At 47.5% G+C, this 27,751-nt stretch overlaps 1 protein-coding gene across 1 annotated transcript; it reads right to left on the bottom strand.

The window, feature by feature from the left end:
* Positions 1–842: 842 nt before the first annotated feature.
* Positions 843–26,774, bottom strand: DMBX1 (diencephalon/mesencephalon homeobox 1). Its single transcript, XM_072933001.1, is given in 6 exon segments — positions 843–5,527; positions 5,994–6,348; positions 7,357–7,535; positions 11,671–11,836; positions 25,419–25,473; positions 25,475–26,774. Coding segments are annotated over 6 exon segments (1,254 nt in total). The 5' UTR covers positions 25,573–26,774; the 3' UTR covers positions 843–5,126.
* Positions 26,775–27,751: the final 977 nt, after the last annotated feature.

The raw sequence follows: 27,751 nt of genomic DNA, 5'->3' as shown, positions 1-27,751 counted from the left end.
AACCTCTTCTTATCCTTCCATTACAGATTTGGGCTGAGACCAGACCTATGCAGAGAAATAGCTTTTTTTCACTCAAAAGAAAAAAAAATTTTGGATGTATTATGCTGCTCTAGAACAGATCATAAAAAACCAGCAAGGGGCACATGGAGGGCTAAGAAGGGAAGAAAAGAAAAATCAACACAGCTTGTAAAACCAGCAGGAAAGTTCTGTAATTGACTTTTTTCGAACTTAATTGAATTACGTTTCATAGCTACTGTAATTAAACTAATAGAATATGGTGGATTTTAATTTGCATTCCTTTTCTAGAGAGGTTTATTTAATCTTTTATGTGTGAACTCTTCAGAAATGTCCTGATGTTGCTCAAAATTGTCATGTCAGTGGAAGTGCCACACATGGAACACAGGGACAGAAATAATTACAATTCCCATGTCTGCGTCCATGACTTTGGTTTTTCTTCAGCAAAAATGAGCATCTCTCTGGCTGGCTGCAGTGGCAACACATACCTAGAGCTCATTAAAATTCTTCACATAGTGAAAAATCTAAATGAGAAAGGAAATGTGGAGGGATCTGTTTGCTGATGGTTATTTTCATATTTGGCAGTATTTTTCTTTTGTTTCCTACACAGCAAATGAGGATTTTTCTTGGAGGAAATACAGGGGGAAAAAAACTATCTCCCTTTATTCCCACATTCACCATCAAGAACATTTCCCCTTCTAAGCCAAAAAAAAAAAAAAAAAGGAAGTTTCCTTTCAGCCTCCCAGCATCATTATTGGATACTTTCTCATTTAGCATTTCTCCTGCACTGTTTAAATATTTCCTTTTTTTTTTCTTTTTTCTTTTTTTTTTTTTTTAAATTAACACTTATTAGACTTCTCTTGCAATGTAGAAGACATTTAATTGCAAACTTTTGCCTTAAAAATCATGGCTGATTTTCTCCTGGGACTTGATGCTGCAAGAACCGTGTATAAAACCTTTATAAATTCGCTAAGGAGGGTTTGGAGCTGTAGCTGGTTCACCAAGGAGAGGCAAAGGAAACAAAGCCATAGGAAGGGCAAAAGATTGGCAGAGGAAATCTCCAGATCTATAACCTGTTTCCAAATAGGAAGACTTTTTCCAGATTTTTCACCACTGTTTTTAAAGGATTGGGCAACTTCTTTTCCTGGCCTTCGTTTCACGCTGTGCATTTGTTTGGCGTTCCTTTCATACATTAAAAATCAACTTGATCATCTGCCTCACAGAAAACAGAATGTGTCTTTCCTTTCTACATTTCACCTCCCCGTGGGTGGAGCTGTCCTGGGACCACCCTGCCCTGGCACCAGGCTGGCACAGCATCCAGAGGGGATGGAGAACCTTTTGTCCCCCGTAACAGTTCAGTTGTAGGATCTCTGTGTTACACCCCAAGCATTTTATGCCTGGGATGGAAGAAGCCACGTTATATCCAACTAAAACGTTTGTTAAGAAGTGTCAGATCTCTGTCTGGAAGTGAGGAGGGGAAAGTCAATCTATTTTGATTCTGAGACTCATCAGTGACTTAATTTTCCTAAATGGCTGGGGCTGGTGGAAGGAAAAGGGACAAGCAGATCTCACATCCCAAATCCCACATTTTCAGGGGTTCTTCCCGCTTGGAGAAACATCCTGCTTTGCTAAGTTCAAAGAGGAATGATGCAGAATCAGTCCTTTCAGCCTTCCCAATATATGCACAGGATTATACTGAAGGGGGAGTTTCTCCCTATGTTTGTTCATAAATTTCTTTTGGTCAGAACTAGCCCAAGAACTCAGAGACCCTACAACAATATGCAGGGAAGATTCACTTTTGATAGATAATTAATTATTATACTTTTGCAAGCTGTGAGCCTAGATTCTTACATTTTTGCATTTCCAAATCAATTTTGGCTTTTCAGGTCAGCTCACTTCCCTCAGTGATGTTTATGGTAAAAAAGTAAACCCCAAACTTTGCATAAAATACTTCAGGGGCTCATCAGTATTTAAGGAAATCTCCTTAATTTTTTTATGTTTACTTTTAAATTTTAGGTGTTTTCATCCTGATTCAGAACAGAAGGAATTATCTCCAGCTGGGAATTATTCACATGCCCTGATCCAGGAGCAGCTGCACCTCAGTCAACTGCTGCTCCTCGCAGAGGCAGAGGAGGAGGGTGCTGAACAAATACCCCTGTGGACTGATACAGATCTGATTGTCTCCTTTCCCAGTTTCCTTCCTGAGCCTCAACCCAATGTTGGTTTTTAATGGGGTGAGAGATGCTCCACTGGGGAAATTCCTGGTAGGTGCTTCAAGCCTCTGTGAGGAAGTGAGGAAGGAGATGAGCAGAACACAGGGATGAAGGGGGTCAAGCTCCAGGGTTGCTCAGACCTGTGAAGGCTGTGAATGTTAAAATGAATTTTTGCATTGAGGCACAGGGAATAATTTCCCTCCTTGGCTCAGTGGGGAAGGTCTTGTCCCCCTCCAGAGGATCATGTCAAATCTAGTGCTGGATCAAGCTTATCTCCTGTGCTCTCTGTCCTCGCCTTGCAGGAGCAGGCCATAAACCCAGGCCATAAATCCAGGACATAAATCCAGGTGTCCTGACCTTCCTGTGGCAGATGCCATGGTATCCATGGTGAGCCATGGGAAGGCTGTGTGTGCCCTGGTGTGAGCTGATGCCTCGCTCTGCAGCCCCATGGGCAGAGAAGAGATGCTCGTGTTCCCTGGGATGGTGCAAGAGCGACTGCAGCCCTCTGCTCTCTGCCTCAGACACCCACTGACATGAGCTGCAGATTCATGGGCACCTTTTATTAATTAAAAAATAGCTCAAGTGCAGATTTGATCTCACACCCAATTACCTCACTTGTTCACTGGCACCAGGGAACAACATCAGAAGGGGTGTTAATTAAATTTTTGTTTGCTCTGCTCTGGTAAAGCAACTCCACAGCCTAGAATGGTGCAGAGGTCAGCAGGGCACAGAAAAAAAATATAGGTGAATAGAGCCTTTCAAGGAAGGAGGAGGAAAATTAAAGCTTTGTTTGGGTGTCCCTGGTTTGGGTGACAGACAGCAAAAAAAGAAAGCTGGGACTTTCTTTTTGGACAGAATAAATGTGCTTTGGTGGTTTTAATTTACTCAGACTCCTTTGAAAGCGGCAGCCAAAAATCTGCTTCCTACAAATACGCTTGATTTTGGCAAAGTGGAGAATTCTGACGGTCACGGTGGCTGATTTGACACAGTCAGGAAAACTAAAGCATGAGAGAAAAGCCCCAAACTGAAGTGTTTGGCACAACAGAAATATTTATGGAAGACACTCCATTTTCCTTGGAAGCTGGTGCAGTTGATGAGCTGCCCCCTCCAGAGGTCTTCTCCTGCTACAACTTTATGAGGGATAAACCATGATTTCCCATCAAACAGCTGTTCTTACATCTCTGTTTGTGGGAGTTAGATGCTTTTTCAAGAAATAACAATGTAGCTGAAAACACTCTTTCCATCCACATTTCAATAGGTAATTTGACCCCCAGTATGAAGCAAGGTGAGAGTCAGAGTGGCCACGCTTGGGTGGCTATGGGTCTGCACTTCAGGTTAAATAAATTTGGATTGTTTGCAGAGAGGCAGCACAGATCTGCCCAGGCCGTTAGTGACACACCCAGTCGAACTCTCAGGACACAAACATAGCACCTGCCCCAGAGTCACTCTGGATTTTTTGATCCTAGGCAATATTAGAGGTGCAATCTGAATACCATCCCTCCTTAATGCTCAAAGGAATAGCAGTGAGTCCAAAATGTTTATTTGGTTAGGCAAAAAAAAAAAAAAAAGAAAAAAAAAGTGATTTAAATTGGCAGAAATATTTCTTCTCAGCAAGGAAAACCACTTAAGGGTGAATGATGGGTCATTCCAATGAAATGAGACTGAAACTGTTCAGTGCAATAATTCTGAAGCTGGTGAATTTTGGTTACTTGCAAACCTTGCATTTTTGCCAAGTTCATCTATCTCCCCTCAGTCCCCAAAAGAATATAAAGCCCCTGCTTACACTTGCTTTGCCTCCAGCACTTCAGCATTTTTCACTTGTTACATTTTCACTTGAAAACCACTTTCTGGACTGAGGGCTTGAGAATAGAGTTTGGTGATCAGAGATTCTTTCCTAGACACAGCTTGCATTAATCAAGTTTTTTGTCAAAGAACCATAAAATTCATGGTGTGTGAACACACCAGGAGTCCATACGAAATTTTAATTACCATCTATTGTCAAAGTAAGACCAAAATGTTTTCCATAAAGAAAACCCCGTAACTTGTAAATAAAGTTTACACTTCACTGAAAATCAAAGAGGAAACAATACAGATCAAAAATAATCTGCAAATTTGGTCTTCATTTTCTCCCAGCCAGCAGCATTTGGCCAATATATTGTCCTCTTTGAGCAAGTGCTATTAAGAAGAAAAAGAAAAATGCTTGCCTTATAGGAAGTGCTTAAACAGGAAATTCACCTTCAGATCATTTCCCGGTTGTTAAAAATTTAGCTTTAGCAGAGAAGGGAGAAGTGGAGTGGTGAAGTGCACGGTCATGTCTCTTCCTCATGAACACCTTTAGGATGCTGACCCAAGAAGAGCAACTAGCTACCAGCTGAGGTCAAGATGATGGCTGATTTGTAACTCTGATACTAGCTACTAAAATTGAAAAGGAAAGGGGAATAAAAGCAAAAGAGGTCACAGTTCTGTAACACTGACAGTAACACACAGGTGATGGGTGCTGTCAACATTATAAACTATATACAAGACAAAGCAGGAACTCTTTCTCCCCCAAAGAACGTAACAGCAACAACAAAATAAAAGGTGAATATAACACAGTTGGCACCTTATCGAGGGGATGAGGAGAAGGGGCTCCTCCTGGGTGTTACAGGCTGAACTCATGGCAGTCCAGAGGACAGTTCATCTGTCTAAACACAGATCCTCTCCCCCTTCCTCATTAAATATTCAGTGAAGACCAGGCCAGCAGCAATGTCTGACGCAACCGTGGTGCTAATAAGACGTGGATAAACGCAAAGTTTTCCCTGCAAGGGAGCACCTGACTCCAGGAAGAGGTGGGGGTGCGTGGGGATTCGAGGAGAGCCGTGTGTGGTGCCAGTCTCTGGGGCACCTTCTCACGGGCAGTCAGTTGGGGAGGGTGTCCAGCCCCAGGGACGCCGTGTGCTGCTTTGCCCGCAGCCTCAGGTTCTCAATGCTCGTGGTTTTACTGTTCAGGCTTGGCAGGGAGCTGGAGGCCTGCAGGATGGGGGAGGACCAGACCTGCTGAGCGTGGGACAGCGACTGGTAGTAGGACTGACAGTGCAGGGAGCTCAGCGGGGCCATGTTGACGTTCATGCCCAAGTAGGGCATGGCAGACGGTGTCCCCATTTCAAAGGAGGAGTAATGGACCAAGTTGTTGGTGGCTGCCATGTGCTGGCGGAACTGCTCCTGCAGGCGGAAGAGGCTCAGGGGAGAGGAGGAGTAGGAGTGAGTCTGAGCCAGGCCACTGCTGGACGAAGGCGTCACAGTCGCGCTGATAGGGGACTCTGCAGCAGGAGACAGAGGGGATGGGGGTTATTCCTACAGGCTGGTGCTTATTCATACCCCAGAAAGGTTTGGGCAGCAGCATGGGCTTGTCTCTTGCACTGGAGGGCAAATGAGAGAGGGTGTGACAGCTCATGAGAGCTAAATGTGTGCCTTTGCCATCCTGGCCCCTCAGAGTGCAGAAATGGGGCTGAGCTCTCTGCTGCTGCTGGGCACTGCTCTCCCCAAGATCTAACTGGAGCAGAAGGTCTTTGCTCTTTCAATGCTCCAGCTGCAATGGACATCCTGCCTTTTGGGGGGCCTGTTCAGTGCTGAGGACAAGAAGACAAACCTGGGCAGCCTATCCGTGAGCACCCACTCCACAGGGAATATGGGACTAACCCAACCTCCAGCATCCCCTTGGAAAGGGGTTCTGGCCAGCAGCCTTCCAGTCCTGACACCAACCCCCATCAATGCACCGCCCCTCACCTGCTTTTGGGCTCGCTCTCTTGCAGTTCAGAGTCTTGCTGTCCACACCAGGGCTCTTGTCCACTTTGGCCTCATCCAAGGTGCTCTTGAACTCCTCCTCTCTGTCGGTCTGGTCCTCAGGTGCCGACTCGCTGGCAGACTGCTCCGACAGGGTCAGGTTGAGGTCTGTGCCCACCTCACTGGGGAGGCTCTGGACCTTCTCAGTATCTGGGGTGGGAGCCTGGGTCTCCAGCACAGGCGGCTCCATCTTTCCCTCACTGTGGCTGCCCTCACAGTCCTTCTGCTTCTGCAGCTGCTCTTTCTGCAGGCTGCGCTGCTTCTTCCGGAATTTGGCTCTCCGATTCTTGAACCAGACCTTCCGTGCCACAAACAGCAAGGGAGAAAAGCCAGTAAGAATCCTGCTGAAGGCCAAATTCAACATCGCCTCTATATTGATTCTTTAACAGGCTCCACTACTAGTATTTTTTGGGGTTTGGTAGGTTTTTTTCCCCTAAATTGGTTAGGCAGCTGCATCCAAAAAGAATGTCTTGCAGCTGTAATGTCTGATGGCATTACAATGGCTCACGGTCTGTTAAATTTCTAAAACAATTTGGTTATAAGTGTATCAAAACTATGATGGCAACACTCAAAGTCATTACAGGCATAAGCTGTTATCTGGGAACTGCACTTAGGAAAGAAGGAGAGAATCCATTATTTTTTTTACCTAAATCAGTAGACATGTATTCGAAGAAATATATTAGCAAAACTTGTTTGTTGTTTGCTTGGTTAGATAAGGGGACAAACAATTTTTTAGATCAAAATGCCTTGATACTTATATAAAAGAACCAATTTTTTCCCACAACTTTTTCTCTTCACAGTTAAAAATATTTGCCTTTTAAAAGACAAGAACTGCTTCACCAGCAGGTTATGAACTAGCACATTTTGCACTAATTGAAACTAAAAAGCAAACCCAAACCTTGGCCTGAGATGTTACAAATGTTGACACTGGTGGAAAAGAGCAGCTGGAATTACTTGGGTCTCTACTTTTTTGAGAAAGCCAGAAAAGCCTCGCAAATAAATAAATAAATAGACTTCTGTAGTTTCTAAAACTTCCCTCAAAGAAATGTGAAAGAACAAATGAAAACCAGTGTACACTTCAGACAATCCTAAATTTAAAAAATGTGCGCGTGGATTAGAAGTTTCTTAAGCAGATGTGTGACTTTGGGTAATTTTATCCTCCCTGCCCCTGCCTTTGACAACTTCACTGCCCCAAAATCTCTGGTTCCGCTGAAAGAATCCTGGAAGGTCAAGGGAGCTGTCAGCCCTCCGGGAATGCTGTGTTCTTTTAAACATCCCCACTGGCAAACCCCCACAATGTCAGTACCTGGACTCTGGCTTCAGGCAGGTTTGTGCACATGGCCAGGCGCTCTCTCATCACCACATCTGGGTAGTGAGTCTTCTGGAAGGTCTTCTCCAGGGCCTCCAGCTGCTGGGCGGTGAAGGCCGTGCGACTTCGCCTTTGTTTGCGGTGCTGGGATCCATAACGTGCCTCCAAAATGATGTCTTGAAATGTACAGCCGTTGGAAGACAAGGAAAGTGGCCAATTTAATTATTGGAATTTGTACGCTGACAGTCGAATAAAGCATTTGCTAACATCAGATGAAACTACGGGATGTTTTTTCCATTGCTTTGGAGCTAATAAAACACATACATATGGATTTTACTGGTTAACTGAGGTGTCCAAAGAGATAAAATCAGAGCAGAGGGGTTAAAATTAGATGACCTTTAAGATCACTTCCAGCCCAAACCATTCTATGATTCTAAAAACGTGCTCTGGAGAGAGAACCTCTTGTGACAGCTGTGAAAGCTGTTGAGGCTCTAGTGCTGAATTTGGCTGAAATAACTCAATTTGCTCCAACATCAGTGGGGCAGGACATGCAGATTCCCAGACCCTACCATGGCATAAGCACCTTCCATTAAGAAACACAATTAAAAATTATGTGGGGACATTCACTCTTGTACTTCTTTAATGTCTTGTGCATAGCCCACTGCAGTCTTCAAGGCATGATATTGGAGAGCTGTTCTGGGCTCCAGTTCAGAGATCATTTAATCTCATGTGCTTTTGTGCATTTTGCTCCAAAGCACATCCTTCACTGAGCATGGACACTCTCCAGCATCTGGGGTAGAAACACCAGCCAAGGCCACGTCCAGCCCCACTGGTTGCAAGCCCAGAGCTCATGTGCTGAGCTCTTCTCAGCAGAGCACCTACTCAGAAGATCTGACTTTGCAAAGCAAGCTCGGAAAATTGAGGGCAGAGAAGAAATTCAGACTGGGGAAAATCTGAGGCCAACAGTTAAGGGCTTATTATTTTACCAGAGGGTTTATTATTGCACAACAGTTAGTGGGAGTAGAAGGATCTTAAATCAATGAAAATAAGTTACTTGAAAATGAAAAAAACCCACCCTTTATTATGCAAGTTGGGACATGCTGTGCTACAGCCCTGGAATGAAACAGTCTGGCAAGAGGTTAGCTCTCATAGAGGAAATGCAGAAAGAGCAGTGTCTGGTATCATTTTTAATTCGGTTAAGAATGTGACTTCCAGTAGAAGGGAGGAACGAACACACGAGAAAACAACAGAAGAGGGAGAAAAGCTGGCACTATCAGCACACGGAGCCCGATGAAGGCTCTGGCTGCTGTTTGCTCGCGCTTTTGTCACGAGCATCGTGACATGAATCTAAACAAAAACCAAAAACCTGCTGTCAGGCCACCCCCAGCACCACACAGCCAGGTCTCAGATCCACTGGCTAACGAGCGTAGCAAATCAGCTTTGCATTCTCAAACATTCCTCTTCCAAAACTTCCAGCTGTTCCATTCTAGGTCAGCACTCGCAGCGCCCTTCTGGGGAATTGCCAAAGCTGCGTGGTTTTGGCAACCTGGCAGAGATGTGATCAGGCTAAAGGTCTTCAACAATATAGTGCTGGTTGCATACAAGAGAATTTTGTGTTTGAGGAATCAGAGCTCCTTGGGGAGTTCAAATGCTGGTGATAAAGCTGCCCTGTGGAGGCAGAGGGATCATCCTTGTGCATCCAGGCACAGCTGACAGTGCAGCCAGGAGAGGAGAAGGGATACTCCAGCAAAAGAAATGAAATTGAAGCTGTCCCAAAGCGTTTTAAAAAGCTAACATTTGTGTTTCAAGTACACAAAAACAGGAGAAAGGGCACTGGTTAAACACCCTACCTAAACACCCTACCTGCAGGCTGGAGTATTCCCAAATTTCTAGAGCAGAGGTTACACCTACCAGCTCCCCAGAGGCGGCAGCTCATGCATTGTTTGGCCACTCCAGTGAGAGGCAAACAGCAATTATTTTAATGTTTTAACTATGTTTTCAGGCTTTGTGCAAGAAGAGAATATAAATTGCAGGTGAGGCTTTGCAGTTACCACCAGAAGCCTCTGTTTTCTGACTTAAGGTCATTTGCTTTTGTGCTGCTTTATTCTGCCTGTCCCTGGAAGGCAAATGAGATCTATAACCTGCACTGAAAGATATTCAGAAGTAACAGAATGTGAGGCAACTGCAAAGGAAACAGCTCGTAGATATTTAATGCCTACACTGGCAATGATAAGCAGACGAGGGGACTGTGGGATTTAATTTGGAAAGTCTTCCAGGTGGGTTATTAATTTTAGAGATAAGAGGTCAAGAAACCAATTGAATCTTCTGGTCAAGAATATGAGAATAGTTTTTTTAGTCTTTTTTTTATCTTCCTCTGCTTTAGCCTAGTTAGAGCCAAAGACATTAAGTCCTCCACACCTCTACTCTAAAAGGTAGAGATCACAAATATCTTTCTAGAGATCCTTACAGCTAGAAAAGGGGTGCCTTGAGATGCAGGGTCTGCAAGTTACATTGCAGCGTTCAGGACCATCTGCTCCCATCTGACAACCTGCATAGTGAAAAGGGGCAGGGAACAAGGGGATGGATGACCAGGACAAGGACAGTGCTCTCCTCATCACTCTGTAGCCCAGCAGCAGAGCCAGGAGCAGAGTCCAGGTCACTTTGATTCCACTTTGGTTGTTTATTGATGAGACCAGTGACTCCTGCTCTGCCCTCTGCCACCCCAAAGATCCCACAGGCAACTTAGAACCATGTCAACAAGGTCACAAATAGCAGCTGGATAAGGGAACATGGCTGGCACAAAGACCTGACAGCCAGCTGTGGCTCACTGATCCAAAGAGTCCAAGATCTTTATCATCATGCCTTTGTGGACTGCCCATCTGGGAGGACCTTCCTGAAACTTCTGCATCCTTATTTTGGCTTAAGCCATTATTTATGAAATTTTGCCCATCAAAGCTGTTTGGACAGGTAATCCTTCCCAGCTACTCTAGACTGTAAGGAATCCCTCTACAATTTTTTTTTTTTAACTTTAATATCAGACAACTAGAAAGCTATCTTAGAACAGATACAAATTTTTAGGCAGTCAGGAAAGATAATTCCATTCTGGGGAAGTTTCTAGAATCACAGCTATGGTAACTTTTTATTTAAGCTTCCACTTCCTTGTTGTCAGGTCCGCTTTACATCACTGCATCCAAGTCCAGACCAAAACAGTAATGTTGCAGCTGTTGATCACTTGCACTGCAAGAGTCTTTGATGATCTCAGCCAGGTCTGGATGTTTTGTGTCAGGCTGAAATTTAGAGCAGATATATGTGCCCTACCACACCAAATGTTCTCAGGTCTCCATCCATTATTTTTGAACAATTGCTTCTACCAAATCATAAAATACTGTCTGGGCTTTGCACTTCCTATTAATGAGAGCATCAGTGCAGTGCTGTTTCAACCATGGCCGAACACAGAAAACCAGCTCAGATGCTCTGTAGCAGCAGCTCCTGTCCTGCTGCCCCACCATCACCAGTGCTGTGTAAATGACACTGCCTGGGTACAGTCACGTGTGAGTGATTTGAGCTAAAAAGCTGTTTTATAGAAGGCAGCAGGATCTGCAGGGAAGTGTCACCCAAGGCAAGGTCTAGGATGCCAAGAGAGAAATAGGTCAGCGTGAAACCCAAATGAGATCCAAATGAAGACCATCTCCCAGAGAGAAAAGGGGATTTTTAGGAAAGAAGTGGAAAATAGTTGCATGAGGAGACAACGTGAAGAAACGAGCTATGGCCTGGGATAGCAGGAGGTGGCTGTCAGGGAACGCAAGACCTGGGTGCCTGAGCTGGGGAATCCAATTTACTTTGTGATCACCTTCACTCCTGCCCCTATTTACTAACAAGAAAGGGAAATTCTTTGTTGTTTTCTGTTCACTCATTAAAAGACATTTCAGCGTCTTTTTAATCCTCTCTTTTCAATCCCATGCAGTTGAGCCATCTCTCCCCTGAGCTTCCCAGCTGTCTGAGGCCAGTCTGAATCACGGTGCCAGCACACACTGGAGGGCAGGCGTCCCCTGAGAGCTTGGCCACGGGGACAGCACTGAGGGGCACACCATGCCCCTTGGCCCTCTCACACTCCAGAAGAGTTTCACTCAATCAAAGCAACAAATTTATTTTTTTTTTGCGCTGGGTTTTTTGATTTCTTTGTGTGTGCTGGTTTTTTTTGTTGTTGTTGTTGTTGTTGGGTTTGGGTTTTTGGGGTTTTTTTGATTTTTTTTTTTTTTGGTGTGGGGTTTTTAGAGCCGGGCAAGGGCGCTTGCCATGAGTTGTCCTTACCAGCCAGTCTCTCTGCCAGGGTGAGGGCGTGCACGGAGGGGCGGTAGTCGGGGGCGTGCTGGGCCTGCTGAGCTGCCTGCTGGTGGAGGTTGTACATGGCGCTCAGCGAGTTCATGGCGTGCAGCGAGTAGCCGTTCACTCCATAGTGCTGCATGGTGACATCAACCTGCAAAACATCAGCCACACGAGACAGGGGCTTAGGGACATGCGGTTCCAGCAGCCTGGGGTCTCAGCAGAGCTTTGGACATGCTGAGCTCACAGCTGAAGTGCTGCTGAAGGCTCGTGTCTGACCACACAACTCCAACAGGGTTCTGGGACAGCAATGGAAATATCTGCTGTACACCTGAAGCACCATCAACACGAGTCCAGTTTCCAAACTTAAAGCCCAGAATCTGACTATATCTCACTCATGCTGATCAAAATATGGGAAATTAATTTTTTTGCATACCACAATACAGTTTATCATATTACAGTCACTTTTAATGCATTGTCCTAGCTCTATCCCAGGGATTTTGCCCCTATCACTGCCTACAGTGGACTATTTGTTGTAATCCCAGCGCTGCAACATCAAATAATGTTTCTCATCTGAGCTCACTCATTTATAATTTGTTTCCATTCATTATTCATTTTTCTAACAGGTCTTCTTAAGAAAACACAGGTGATATGGTGAGGGGGGTGGGAAAAGAGCATGTGGTGAAAAAGAAAATAAATTTGCACCATAATAGTACCAAAAATATTACAGCTAAAGAGGGAATAAGGTTTGCAATAAATACCGACATTTCATAGCTCAATAGCAAGGAAATTATTTCAGAAAACTAATGGCCTTTTTTTTTTTTCTAGTGTGGGCTCTGCGTGAAACTTCAAGCTCTTTTTCCTTACAGACCATCTGTAAAACTGAGCTAATATTGATCTCAAAAGCCAAGCAATGCTTCATTCATCCCTGTTGTAAATGACTGAGGGCCTCCAGGATGTCGTTTCTGCAGTTTGTAAGACATCAGAAAGGAAGTTGTGAAACATTAGCCACAAAATAAATTTTTTAAACCACCGTTTACATCAGCAAGTCACCATCTGGAAAGTCAGTGCAATGAACAAACGCTCAGGGAAAGAGGGTCAGCTGGACTAACTTAAGGAAAGCAGACATCTTTTCAGGCAGCCTCTTAGACAATTTAAATTCTGGAGGGAGGTGATGATTTCAGGAGAAATGCCCATAGTTTTAGGAGGAATGTGATGCATTGAACAGTGAAAATTTGGAAGAACAACTATCTGCTGTATTTTCTGTACTGCAAAAAGACCTTCATATTTGCCCATAAATTATTTACAACACGGAGGGACAGACTCATGGTGAAGAGGCAGAGATGGAAATGAGTTGGTGCCACTGCCCCTCCTGCTCTGAACTTCTGCTCTTTTCACCTTGATGTAAGAAGTACAAACATGAAGTGACCTTGTGTAACAGCCAGAGACCAAGGGGGAGCTCCTTAAAAAGCAGCTGAATTTAGTACAACAGGGTCTGGGGCATCTCATGGCTTCGCCCTCACATGCACCTCTGCACTGTGGTGCCCAGGAACAGGGGAGGGAAACAGGCAGCTGAGTTTGGTCAAACACTCTGCCAGCCCAAGGATAACCCTCATGAATGTGAGTTCTGGTTTTGGGATTGTCTTCTCAAAGAGGCTACAGAAATTATAAACCCATAATTTTTACATTTAGCACTCTGCTTCGTTCCCGTTTCCCCAAGTCCCTCGTGCTCTGCCACGGCGTCATTTCAGCACTGAGTGCCAGTGGAAGGTGGCAGGTCCGGGTGTGGTGACACACCAAAGTCTGACAGACACCCTGGTGCCAGCTTCATCTGTTTTGTGTCTGCTGCTCACCCACTCTGGACTGACTCCCCTTTCTTCTAAGATAAAATGTGAAAATGGACATTTTCATTTCAGGTGCCAACCGAAACACAAGGATGCCATAGTTCTGCTCTAATGGAGCTTAGAGAAGATTTAAGCAATGACAAAATTGTTTGCTGGTTCTCTGATTAAGGTGATGGACTTCACACACCAACAGATTTATGGCATTCTTATCTATTTTCCTCACAATGGGGTTCACAGCGAAATTACAGCTGTGATGCTGCTTTCTGGGACTGCAAAGTTTTGCTGCTGGTGGCACGTGTTAAGGGGCAGGTCTCAGTGACATGGACCACTGACGTGGCCACAGAGGACATCTCCCATCACCTGGGAAAGACTGACCTGTGGTGCAGCCTCACCCCATCCTTGGAGTGGTTCATTTCCCAAGTGCATCATACCACCCAATACAGTTGTTCATTGCCTCACTGTCACAGACAAGGGCAGACCTGGATTTTCTGGCCAACACAGGCAGCAAAACTGAGATTTGCAACTTCATTCTGCCTCCTACCCTCTCACCACCCCACTTGTGAACCAGCTGGCTGGTTGTACCAGCTTTGGCCAGCGGGGCAGAGGTCTCAAAGCTTATTAAGTTCCTGCGTGTTTTGTGAAAACCATTTGAGGACACAGAACCTATTAACTGCCCTGGGCTGCTGCCAGACCTCTGTCCTTAATAGAGGCTGGAGAACCCACACCGGGCTCAGCCTTGCCAGGAGATACGTGGGAGGCCAAGTGTCTTTGACTCCCAGCTCCCAGAAATGCCTGTTTTTCTTTTCTAATCCCCCTTGCATGTCGTCGGCTGTGTAGCAAGCTGGCACATTAAAGGAAAAACGAAGGGGGAGAGGAGGGGAATTTTCCCATACCATACAGTCTTCCAAGGACACTGCCAGTGGTGTTGTGTCTGGAGCCCAGTGTTTCCACTGAAACACTTGCTCCAGGAATATTTCGGTGGTTTTGATTGTTAAAAGATTATTTTATGTGTACGTTTTTGGGTGGCCTAGAAGAAAGTGCATTAAAAAAAAAAAAAAAAAAAGAAAAAAGAGAAGGACTTCATAGGGGTGGACTCAGGATGGGAGTCAATGCCCATCACAGCTTTGGTGGTAACTGCCTGTGCAGACAACAGGCAGACAACAGGCAGAACTTCCTACTCACTTGTGCAGCAAATGTATCATCCCAGATTCTGTATAAAAAATGAGGGAATTTACTGAGCGAGACGGTTCAGCCGGGTAAGCAAAGTTAACTGAGACCACAAATAGCTCCTGTTTAACTGTCAGCTCCGAGCTCACTCCAACCTCAATAAATTAAATATTTAAAAGACATCATGCAGCAATTTTTTTTAATGGAGAAAGCCATTCATCAAGCCACTGCTGTGTTTCACAAGCTGTCGAATAGTGCTTACACTGGTTAAAATAATCTTTATATTTCATTAAGCAACCAAATAAGCTGATCCCTTCCCACTGGCTGTATAGATGGTTTTAATTTTCAAAATCTGCAAATGCATCTTTTATGTCTCTGCGTGGCTGGAGGGCCTCAGGAACAGCCACAGCCAGGAGCAGGATGAGAGCGAAGTTTGAACTCCTGCTTTGTTGAAGGGTATGGGCTTGAGTAGCTGTGGATGAGCTGGGAGGGTTAAAGGGTCCATCCTGAAAGAAAGGGGATTCCTCATCCTGATTTTGTGCATCAGAGATAATTGAAGAGTTAGGAGCAGCCAAGAAAAGAGATGGAAGCTGAGGAAAGGTGAAGTAAAACAATAGGCGAGAGAGAAATGCCCATGCCAGGAGCCTGTGGGCTGATGCTGCTGCATTTGCTCAGCACAGGGGCTGGATGCTGCCAGCTGGCACCTCCTGGGCCAGTGGTCTCTCCCTGCAGGGCCCCTCAGGGCAGCAGCAGAGATTCCCCCAGCCCCAGCATCACCAGCAGCAGAGGCTCTCCCACCCCAGCATCCCAAGTCGGCCCTCTCCAGCCCCCTGCATTGCTCAGCACCAGCTGTGAGCTCTCCTCACATGTTCTGCACCAGACCCTGCCGGGGCTCCCACTCCTCCCGTCTTCACAATCCTGGCATTGCCACCTCAGTGTCAAAATCCCTCCCATGGCTCTTACCTCTCACTCATATTTTTGCTATGGAAAACTCACGGATGCTGTGCCCACCTTTCTTCCCGAGCCTGCAGACTTCTCAGGGCGCAGGGGCCATGTCCTGCCCGGATCCAGCCTCACAGACAGGACATGGGATTTCCCCTAGCTTTAGCTGCTGCTGTCTATGAGAAATCCAGCTTTCTCCATTCCTGCATTGCTCTGAGACCAGACAATGCAGGATTGTGCCCATCCCAGACTGACCCAGGGACCCCCCAACTCTGTACTCAGCTGTTCAATCTGACACAAAACAATCTGCACATTTAGCAGCCAGAAACAGGAACCCTGTTATCCCAGGGCAGAGCTGCACTGCTCCCATCCATCCCTTCCCAGCACTGGCCTCGATAACCTCACATTTCCCTGAAGCCATACAGCACAAGAGTGGTGCAATTTATGGTGCACCTCATAAAAATGTGGCATACAGGGGAGATCTGACCCTAGGTTTTAATATTCTCATCTTTGTACAAGGCTTTAAGTTTCCCTATTTAGCTGGCAACTCATTTTGTATAATTATGCATGTAATTCTGTCCTGAGAGAAGATGTGTGGAGAGACCCATGCATTTCCTCACCAGCTGAAAACCCCTTCTCCTAGTGGCTTGTGTATAGGTGGAATTGAGACAATCTGAGAACAATTTAAAAAATGAGGTATTGAAGTTTTCTGAAAAGTACCTGGCAAGAAAACATCCCTATTTTCCTTTCTATCGGGAAAAAAAAAACCAAACCAAAAAATCACCAAACCAAAATCACAAACAGGACATTTGCCCTTCTCAAGCAAATTCTGTCGGGTGAGATGAGGCTGAGGCTGAGGCTGGATGTGGGACATGCAGCTTTGCAGGGGCTTTGGACCATTAACTCTTTTCCCTCCAAACAGTGAATCATCCCAAATTCAAAGAAATACTGAGACTAAATTCATTGATCTACATGAGACACTCAGGTGCCATCATAAAGAGAGGGGTAATAGAACATATGTGTTGGAAATACTGAATGATTCTTAGAGGTTTCAGTAGAAGGATGCCAGTCTGCTTTTGACTGGTGGGCACCATGGGGTATTTCTTTATCACTTCAGCAAAGCTGTCTCCAAAATGGGAGGGTTGGTGATGGTAGAGAAGGTGTATGAGGCTTTCTTTATGTGGGAAATAAGCTGTACCAAAAAAAAAATAAAAAAAAATTAAGAAATCAAATCTGGACTTCAGGAAATCACTTTCAGAAGGGAATTTCAACACTATATTTCATTGCTTATAGAGAGATTCACCACAGATGCATTTAAGGTTTGGAGGAGCATGGCACAGCCTCAGCTCGGTGCCCTGATGCAAGGCACAGCTTCAGCACAAGGAAAAGATCAGTTAAAAAAAAAAGCATGAAACAGAAGTCTGGTGCACTTGATTGATGCTCAGCGTTCTGCAGGTGACAGAAAAAAATAGGAGGAGCCCTGTCAGGTAAAAGGAAAGTTGTGGTCCTCGGCCTGAGCACCTGCAAAGGGGCTACAAATCACTGCTGGTGTTCATGCAAAGCACAGGAACCCACTGTTCATACCTAACAGGGGAAAACAGCAAATGGTTTGTGCTGCAACATCCTTTCCCCCTTATTAGCACTGCCAAAAAACATCATTGAAAACAGAATCACAGCAGAATATTCCCCCTCACCTCCCCCAGAGCTGCTCTGCGTTCTGATTTTATGCTTTAATTCCTTATTCAGAAACACTTCAAATCAGAAAAATAAATAACAAATCTTTGACTCTGTGTAACTCACATTCTAGGAAAACAGGCTTGCTCTTTAGACAGACGTTGGGTTTATATGTATTTGGTACTAAATGAATTACACACCTGGGGGGTTATGAATAAATGACCCTAGCAAGAGGTTTTCTTCAATTTTTTTAATATATCCCTAAATCTTTTAGATACATAAAGGCCCAAAATCACATAAGATAATAATCAACATGCTATAAATCAGTTTTGTTCCTCACATGAGATTACTGAACATCTAAGGAAACAATTTCACCTTTGTAGTGGGTGAAACACTGATAATTTGAAATACTGTAACACATCATAGTTCCTCATTCAAATGTCAAAGTCTGTGAGCAGCATGTACTATAAAACAGGCTTCCAAAAGACTTCCCTTATAAATGAAATAAGGAACTGAGAAGAGCTTCCAAAAACCCCGCAGGACTCTGCATTTCTAATCTTCTGAAGTATTTTTACTCTTGTGAAAATCCCTGGATTTAAACAAAGTTAATTTCTAAGTGCAGAGAGAGATCTTAATTAAGCAGGATCTAGTTACACCTAAGTGACAATGCACCAAAAGCCAAGCCTGACCAATTACATCAATTCTTGCAGCTCACACTCAGCTATTCCTAGTGACCTTGGTATAAATAAATAATTTTTTTTTCTTAAAACCAGGAGGATTGCTAGCAGCTGAAATATGGAAATACTTCCAGTTAGGGACAGCGTCACCATCTTTGGGTAGATCTTGTGAAATAAGTGACTCTGAGGCTGTGCTGATGATGAGCACAGCAGCTGTGTTTGCAATGCTCATCTATTCACAGAGGAAACATAATAGGATGCAAGAGGGCTTGTCATTTTTGTAAAACAAACCTCAGAGCATTCTGCTGAGACTAAGTTTTGTTGCAGGACCCAAGAAATTCTCCACATCAGGTTGTGAGCAGCTGAGGTAACAGGCCCTGGCTGACTGGGGTAACTTGCATAATTTGCCGTGATTTTATTTAAGACTTTAGTAAAATCATCGTTTTTCACCCAAAAGATAACGGAATCAAGTGATTGATTAGACACTTCCTGGCAAAAGACTTTCCAAGGCCTCTGTTTGCAGAGGCATTCTTCAGAGGGCAAGATTTATAGGTACAAAATAAAGAAAAAATAAATAAAGACCAATGAAGGCTCTGCTTTTGCATGGAGGTAAGTTTCATGGCTTAGAGCCCAGCAGCTTTCAGTGTAGAGCCAGGAGTGCCATCACTAAGTATCACTGTGGTGCAAAATCCCTTCTTGTCATAATTTGCACGAGACAAGCAGCGCTGACAGATCAAACCAGGACAAACCTCCCTTCTCCCCTTCAGAGCAGCACTCAAACCTCAGCAGAAGCTCTTGGAAATTATATCGAAGTGGAGCGTTTCCACGGAAAAAGAAAAGCTCTTGATATGAAGATCACTTTGACTCTCATTTCTCGTCTCATTCTTCTTTCAGATAAGTCCACAACAACAACAACAAGAAAAAAAAAATCATGCGTTTAAGATTTGCTGTCATTAACAGCAGAATGGAAACGGAGCCCTGCAGCCCAGCTCTGCCACGCTGCTGCTGCTGCTGCACGCTCCACACCCGTGGATATGAAATGCGGCCGCAGCAAGGCTCGCACGCTCCTGTGCTGCCCACCTGCTCTCCCCCCTCCAGACCTTACAGCACCTCTGCCTCCGAATTCAGAACTTGGAGCAACCCTGAAGTACCCTGCAATCAAACTGTGCAATTCACAAACTGCTTTAAGGGTTTATCCTTGGTGGCTTTATGAAAAGAAAAACAACAAAGTGCCTGCTCAGTCCTTCGCCTCCCTTCTGGGAAAAAGGCTTTCTTGAGAAGCATCATTTTGTTTTCCCTAACTGGCAAAGGGAATTTTCTAAACCAAACTCTGCCCTTTTCCAGGGCTGCTGGAAGCGTGAGGGTGGCTCCCTACTTGCTCTCTGCCCCCGAAACAGCTTTTGCCTGCAGCATATTTGATTGCAGATTGTTCCCATGAGCAAACTGACTTTCTTGGAAGGCAGCCTCTTGGGACTTCTGGTTCAGGAATCTCCCATCCCTGGAAGATGGAGCAATATCCTGGAGGATTTTACCCATGACAGTCTCATTAAGAAGACAAGGATCTACAATTCTGTGTCAAAATACATTTTTAAGCCTGTGACCTTTCCTGTGTCTATCCTGAGCACCACAATCACGACGCTGATCTGACAATCTAACCCTGAGCCCTAACAAGGGAGATCAAAACCTGCAAGAAATGCACAGATAAGCTTTGTGAAGATTTTCTGAAGCAGTTTAAGACATTCCCAGCTCCTCTCCTGCTGCTTCCCAGGTGCTGCCAGGCTGCCAGGAGGGAATGCAGGCTTGCCCTGGATAATTTCTGCCCCCACCACCGCCACTCTCATCAAGCAGAAAGTAAAAAGTTGAAGCTGTAAGTTCTGGGTGTTAAGATGAGAGAGTTTGGTACACATACGAGGAGAGGAGCAGCGTGTCCTTGTGAAATGCAGAGGTTCCTGCCATGCTGCTGGAGTTTAACTCAGCTGGCACAAAAGGACTTTCCTAGGTGCTCTTTTAGCTGATTAGATGAAGGGTTGTGAGGTTATGATGCCAAGTGCAATTCTGCTCAAAGCTGATTTTGGGAGATAAAAAGAGCAAACACAACTTGAAAGCAAGAGAAGATGAGAGCCGAACTTGGGATGTTTCTACAAGTTCAGCTGGACCCTGCCTCTGCAGATGATTCTTGCAGCACTCCAAACAACAGTCAGGATGGCATCTGCTCCTGCTCAGACTTAAATCAGCCACAAGGCAAAACGACAGACAATTCTACCTTGGTCTAAAAGGAAAAAAAAAGCCCAAACTTGAAAGGCAGCTCCACAAGCCATGCAATTGTGGGGCGCCTCTAATAACAGAATAAACCAGAAATTTAAGTTTTTCCTCTTTGCAAGTGGCAACAAATTTTCATCCTGCCACTAAAAAGAATGCCTGAGCTCAGTGGACGGGCTGGAGTGGGGGAAAGTCTTGTGCCACCTTAAAACAGGGCCACGAACTGGAGTTAGTGGCAGCAGTGCCAGGAGCTGGGGAGCACCACGGGCACATATAAGACTTCCTTTCCCGTAAGCTTTTGGATCCCTACTCTGAATTCAGCGTGGCTGCCAAGGTAAGCAATGTATTTTGGCCAGCAGCAGGTGATCCGTGCTCTGAAGAGCTGTGTGCTGTAAGGCAGGCAGAGCTGCTGAATGCCTGCTGGGTTTTGTGGGGAGACTGAGGTCCCCCAGCAGAGGCACGTTCACCCACCTCTGGCTAACACACACCAAGAGCTCCCAGAGCTGCTCCCTGCCCGCTCTGCCCGGTGCCCAGCACGGCTGGAGACACCAGCTTTCCTCAGCTCCCTTGGGAAGAACCTTTCCTCCCTGCCGAGATCCATCAGCTCCTCTCCCCCAGAGCAACTGTGGCTCTTTCTTTGGAAGATCCTAGCGGGTTCCCAAGCATCACACCCACCCTTTCAGTTTTACAGCACCATTTCTCAAATCAGCGTTTGCTCTGGCCGTACAGAGGCTGCTGTTGGTCCTAGGAGAGCTGTGCCAGCTACTCACAACTCCTGGTGTAAATATCCATTTCCCTTCCTTCGGAGAACTGCTGGTCCATCCTGCTCCCAGCCCACCCTCAGAGACTCTCTCCTTCCCATGAGCTGTAATTTCACCAGAACTGCTTTAGGAAACAGAAGAAGTCTGATCCAAAACCTAATGAAGTTCAAAGGGGAAAAAAAAATCAATTTCAATAGCTCTTAGAGTGAAATAAAATGGTAGGAAAAGGTTTGGTTAACCCTGGTGCACCATGAATTAATTCTTGACTATTTGGCTACATTTCTAAATTCTCCACCAGCACATTTTAATGGAAATTCCTCCAATATAAATTAGTTTATTAGTAGCTGTATAGGATTGGAAAATTTGGGATATATTGAATCCCTGCTCCTCAGCATTTTTCCTACTCCCATGCTTTTCCAAATGAAGCAATGAAGCTACAAACATTCTGCTCAGACACAGGCTCTGGAAACCAGCACTCAAGCTTTTGAAAGGGGTTAAGCCCAGCTGAGATTTGTCAGTGCCTCAGTAGAAGCATTTTCAACTTGACAAGCTGAATTTTGAGATGCCCCTGAAAAACCACTGGAATTTTAGATAGCTGAACAGTTTACCTATAGCATCACCAGTAAAACCAGCAGGGAGCTGTATCAGAAGAACTTGTCCAGGACCTTCTCTGCAGCAGCTTTGTTTCATCTGGGCTGGTTGTGAAAATGACAGAGGAAAAAGAAACTGTTCACTTAGGCTTCTTTTCATCCGATTTCCCTATTTCTCAGCAAAATATTCTTTTAAAGGATAAAGACATTGAACCAGACCCACTGCAGTCACTCCCCCTACAACTATATTGTGTAAAACTTGCCTGGCAAGCCTGCCCTCCTCTCTGATTTGTGGGAAGCTCCTCTGACTCTTTCTTTGGTGCAGACAGTGACACGGGCACTAAGGAAAAGCAACATATGCACCAGATCCATGAAACAGAGCTGTGCCTACTGATATGGCAATAAGATCACTTCTCATGTGTGTGAGCATGAGGAGAATCTCCCATTTAGACATCAAGATCTCTTTAAATTAGCAGAAAAAGCTGGAAAGCTGATCTAAACCATATTTCTGTGTATTGGTGGTACAATTTTGGGTGTATTTTTGCATTGACTGTGTTGGCATAATTTAATACAATCTCTCATCAGTCATGGGGAGTAACTCAGGGTTGAAGTCACTCTCACCCTTTCAGGAATTTAGTGGCCATTGCAATTCTGAGTTAGAATGGAAAAACTGAACCTAGAAACACAACCCAAAAGCCAAAGGGTTGTAGGTCCAAGTCTCTCTGGCTGGGGCAAATAAGGAAGTGGGATTGACTTGATCAAGTTGACTTGACTTGATCAAGTTACTCATGGGTGACAAGTGAACATGGAAGAGAGAAGCTAAACAATCAGCAAGCCAGTTCTGAGATGTGGTCAGGAGAAACAGAGAGCACTGAGAGAAACTGCAGATTTACTCTCTGCCCGCCACTGCACAGGGGTTGTGGGCCAGGGAGGGGGTAAAACCTCTCATCCTGCTCTCCCTAGGACAGGCAGGGCAGAGGAAAAGCCTGATCTGCACTAGGGCACCCTTCGGAGGTGGTGGCGGGGTCAGCCTTTGCCCTTCATCGAGAACACGACCCACATCCTGTAGGTGGATGAGGTACCCAGCAGGGTCAGCTGTCCACGGCTTGGAAACTTAAGGGAGAGATGAAAAAAGCAGCAGATATTGCTTGAAAAGCTGGGGAAGGTGGGTGCTGAAGGTTACCCCGCAGCTCTCCTCGCTGAGCCCCGGGCAGGCTGGGAAGCGGCCAGAGGCTCCCCCAGCCTGAGGAGGGTCTCGCCCGACCCAGCTAAGAGCAGATTTCGCTTCTCTTTCGCTTTGTGTTCCCTGCTGAGGTGAGGGAGGGAGAGGGTAAATAAACCCCAAACCCTCCAGCCCTGCCTTTGGCGAAGCGGGAGGCTACTTCAGACAAAACTGTTATCCATTAACATCCAATTATCACTCGGTCCAAGCCATTAATTATAAATCAGCCTCCTAATTGGGATAATTAGCTCTCTGCTACTTAATGTAGTATGACTGATGCGTTTGGAAAGAAGGTAATCAGTCCATTTGTTTAGCGTTAGGCGAACAAATCCAACTCTCATGGTTTAATTTCAGCCGCAGCCTTCCCCCCTCTGCCCACCATCAGCATTCAGAGCTCATCGCAGCTCCGGTAATTGTTTGGGAATCAGGGCAGGGATGGACACACGCATCTCCGCGGGGCTTTCGGGACAGCAGCGCCCAGCCCGGGGATGCGACCGGACTCGCCCCTCCCTCGAGGGGAATTGCTGGGATTTTGGGGAGGGGGTTAATTAGAGGGGACGGGTTTGAACCTGAGCGCGACCCCACGGTTGGGATGGTTCCGGAGAAGCGAGGGGCTCTCCTCGCATCCCCCGTCACCTCGGCCGGGCCTCGCCTCTAGAAACCATTTCAGGGAGAGCGGAAAAACTTTCCTCTTTATTTTTTTCCCCCCCTCTCCTTTTCCCCACTTCCCCTGGATGTCTCATTAATGCCGGCTGCTCGGCGAGCCGCCGATAGCTGCGGGACATGATTAGATATTTATTACTGTCATTTACATGGAAAACTTGAGCTAACCAAGTGGAACTGGAGGGGGCTGCCGGAGGGGACGGGATGAGGCGGAGCGGGGACATTTCTTTTTCCCCGGCGCAGGCAGAATGCGGGACACAGGCGGAGCGCGGCCGGCTGGAGCAGAGGGTGCGGGGACAACCCCGCAAAGCCCCCAGCCAGGGGCAGGAGTGTTGGGCCGAGCTCTCCCCGGGTCTGCGGCTGCGATGCCACCTCGCTCCGGCCGCGTTTCGTTTCCGAAGGCACCGGGCAGCGCTCGGTGCGGGAATCCCACCGGGAAACGGGGGATGTTGCCCCCTTCCTCCTTTCTGCTGACAGCCTCGCCGGGGTGACCCTCGGGGACACCAAGGACCTCTCCCGAGATGCGCTGACCCCTTTTTCCCCCGAGGCGCCCGAGGTCGCCGCCTGGAAATAAATGGAAAGCGCAGCCGGGAAAAGCCACCGACCGCGGGGACCGGATGGCTCCGTATGGGGCTCTTCTTGTCCCTTCTCTCCTCAAATAAAGGGACACACGGCAAGTGTCGCAGTCAAACCCCATCTCCAGCGGAGGAGAAGCTTGCCCGAGGGCCTTGCTTTGGGCTAGAGCAGCCCGTGTGCCCGGTCCCCCGCAAGGCTTGCGGGGGTCACCCTCGCCCTCTCCTTGCCCCTTGCAAGGGGAACGGGTCCCCGGTGCCTCGGGCAGCCAGCACCGAGTGGGGACACGGACTTTTTTCCGCTCAAGTGCTGGCCGCGGCGGAGCACAGCCCACCCCCCTTCCCTATCTGTTATCCCATGGCCCGAGGGGCGACTCTGGCGGAGATGTATGAGATCTCTTGCGGTAAAAATATGCATGCGGATCCCCATTTGGTTAGCCCTATAATGGAGGTGTAAATAGGTTTCGACTGCGAAGCCCTTAATTTATCAAGAAGGGCTGACAGCGCAGGTCCGGGATTTATACACCCCTTAAAGAGGGAGAGCGTGTAGGGGGGCCGCAAAGACCGGCCTCCAGCTCCTTACAGGGGGCTCCCCGTCCGTTTTGCCGTCTAACCTCGCAACGGGGTGATGTGCGGGTGTGATTTGTCCTAGAGAGGCTTCCTAGCGCTGCCGGCATCTTGCCGTCCCTTCCGCACTCAACTTCCAGCCGCACCAGAAAGAAAAAGCAATCCCACATCCACCCCGAGCGGGGCCATCGCCATCGTCCCCGGCTCCTGGCCCGCTCGGGGCTGTTTCTGCCCTCGGCAGCTCTCCCCTGGCTGCGCAGCTTACTAAAACATCATTCTGTAAACAGGGGGAAAGTTGCGCTCTCCTCCCGCGGAGCCCGGCTCACGGAGGGATGCGCGTCCCGCACCATTGCCCGAGCCGGGTTACAAACCTCCCATCCCCGCCAGCTGCCTAAACCCGCTCCGGAGCGGGCTGCAGATCGAGTCAATAGCAACGAGGCCCCGAGCTGCTAGTGGGGGTTTGCATTTTTTTTTTTTTTTTTCGCGGTAGTTTGGATGCCTTTTTTTTTTTTTTTTTTTTTTTTAAAGTGCGCCATACTCCAAATAAACAAGAAAAAAGAAAAAGAAAAAACAAACAAAGAGGGACAGTAGGACAGAGAATCCGTGCTGGAGCTCGGGCTGGGCTTCTCCTCGGCGGTACGCGCATCCCTGCCGGCGGTCCCTCCGCCTCCGCACATTCCCCCACGGACAGATTCCCCCTCCTGGCAAGCAATCCCCAAAGTCCTCTCCTCTCCTCGCCCCTCGGCATCCCCAGCCCACCCGGACCCGCGCTGCCCGGGGCTGCGGGAGGGTTCTTACCTGGGGCGGTGGGGCAGCCTCTGGGCCCGCCGTGGGAGCGGGGACACGCGTGGGAGCGCGGCGCTGCGCCCCGGCCCGCCCTACTCCATCCGCCCGCGCTGCCTGCGCGCTGCCTGCGCGCCCGGCGGAGCTGCCATCTACCGGGAGTCAGCATTGGAGAAGGATTTTTAAAAGGAGCTTCATAGCGACCCGGGAGCTACCCAGCAAGATTTTCAATGGTCCTCCACGCTGTCAATCAAAACGGGGCTGCTGGTACACCCCCCACCCCCCCCCCCCCCAACACTTCTTACTAGTCATTTACTCCAAGCCGAGGTGTAAACGCCTAATTAAATCCCTGGAAGCGGACGGGATGCCGGTGGAGGGAGGAGGGCTGGAGCCAGGACCGGGGGGGGCGGTGGGGTCCGTCAGGCGCGGGGAAGGGAAGCCAAACCGTGCCTCACCCCGCGCCCCCGCTTAGCACCGCGCTGGATCAGAACCTGAAGTTTCCCTCTCCCCCGACGGTCCCTGGGTGGTGATGCTGGTGTGGGATAATCTCCCAACTTTAATTACAGAGCGGCCGCGGCCCCCCACCCTCCTCCTGGCCGCCTCGCTGTCCCAGCTTTGTCTGCTGCACCCCTCGAGCACTCTTTAAAATAGGGGGTTGGGGGAACGGCCGCGGTCGCAACACGGAGAAATCAAATAGGAGCGGTGGAAGGAGCTCAGAGGAGCGCTGGGCGACGGATTCGCCGCCCGCCCCGTCGGGAAAGCTCCGCGGCGGCAGCGGGAGCGCATGGGGCCAGGAGCCGGGAAGGCAGAGGGAGGGACAGCGGCCAAGGGGGGACCCCGCGGAGCTTCGACGGGGAAGGAACGAGCACTTAACGCATCTCCCCGCTCATGATTCTTTTTTTTTTATACTTTCACCTAAAATACTTTCTTTTTCTTTTCCTTCCGTATGTAAAAAAGGTGGGAAACCAGGTTTTCCTTTCCTTGTATTTCCCTTTCTTTCCCTTTTTACTCTCTCTGCGGGATTTTCGCAGGTACTTTCCCGTCCAGCGGCCGGGCTGGTTATCTGGCAGAGCTCGCTAACTGGAGCGGTGGTTGTGTTTGCTTTTCAGCTTTGCCATGCCTTCGCAGCAGAAAGAGCAGTTTAAAGCCTTTAGAGAGATTGCTAATAGATGCCAGTTCCTTGCCTTTAGATTCTCTCCCAGCCCAGGAGGATTTAGGATGGGATTGGGAGACGAGACGCCATTTCAGGCTCCAAAACACCCTGTTTTAAAATGACTGCGGGTAAGAGGATTAAAACAATAATACCCTTCTCTTCTTGAAGGTTTTTTTTTTCCTCTCTCCCTCCTATAGAAAAGATTTCTTCTCCCAGAGCAAAACCGTTTAGACAGGAATTAAGGGAACAAGAAAGAATAAGAGGGGGGAGAGGACCTTTTAATTTGAGCTTGATATTTTGTACAAATTCGGACCAAAAGAAAAAAAAAAAAAAATAAAGAAGAAGGAAAAAAACCCAGAAGGGATCGGTCTGGCTCGGGACACCAGAAGGCTTCCAGTGCCACTTTCTTGTATTTATTTTTATTGTATATATTTATTCTTTTTAAACCAGAGGTTATGGGGTACCAAGCGATCGTCTCGAGAAAGAGAGGGAGGGGGTGAACCTATTGAAATCTATTCCAACCTATTCGTGCCCTCGCTCCGCCGACGTCCCGCTCGCCCCCAGGAGCGAGGAGAGCCCCTCGCCCCGTGCTTCCCCCCGCAACCTCCAAACCAACCACCCGCTTTTGGCCACGAAACCGATCGGGCGAAACTCGGCGCACCGATCGCCGCGACCTCTTTTCGGGTACGTTTTTCGGGGAGCCGACCCCGGGCTGGCCTGGGCAGCACCCCGAACGGACAACGCGGAGTGGCCCTTTTTGCTTTTTTTGAGGTGCTCCCGCAGAGGACAACACCAGTGCCACCGCCCCCCGAGTTTGCCACCGGCACCTTCCCTTCTGCGCTCATCACAACGACTTGCAGCGGGGGACGCCGGGGAGCCGGCTGGCGACGCTTCCCAAAATTCAGCGCCCCCCTGGAAGCCCCTCCTCGCCCCTCAAAACCCGGCTGGGAGCAGCCCCGCCGACCTGTAGCTCGCAGGATCTGGGGCAGCAGCATCAACCCCGGGGGACAAAAATCTGCTCCAAAGGCGGCAAACTTGGCGGGGCTGCTGCGCTCCCGTGGCCGGGGGCTCTGCCTGTCCGGGCTGGGGCAGCCTCTTCTCACTCGGTTCTGTATTGTCGCTCGCAGCCAGGCACGAATTCCCAACCCCTGCGACCGCGATGTCACCATTGTCTCGACTCTCTGCTCGCTGAGAG

This window comes from Taeniopygia guttata, chromosome 8 (assembly GCF_048771995.1).
Source record: "Taeniopygia guttata chromosome 8, bTaeGut7.mat, whole genome shotgun sequence".
Lineage (NCBI taxonomy): Eukaryota > Metazoa > Chordata > Aves > Passeriformes > Estrildidae > Taeniopygia > Taeniopygia guttata.
The sequence above is the reverse complement of the archived record's forward strand: the minus strand, read 5'-3'. Positions and strand labels throughout refer to the sequence as shown.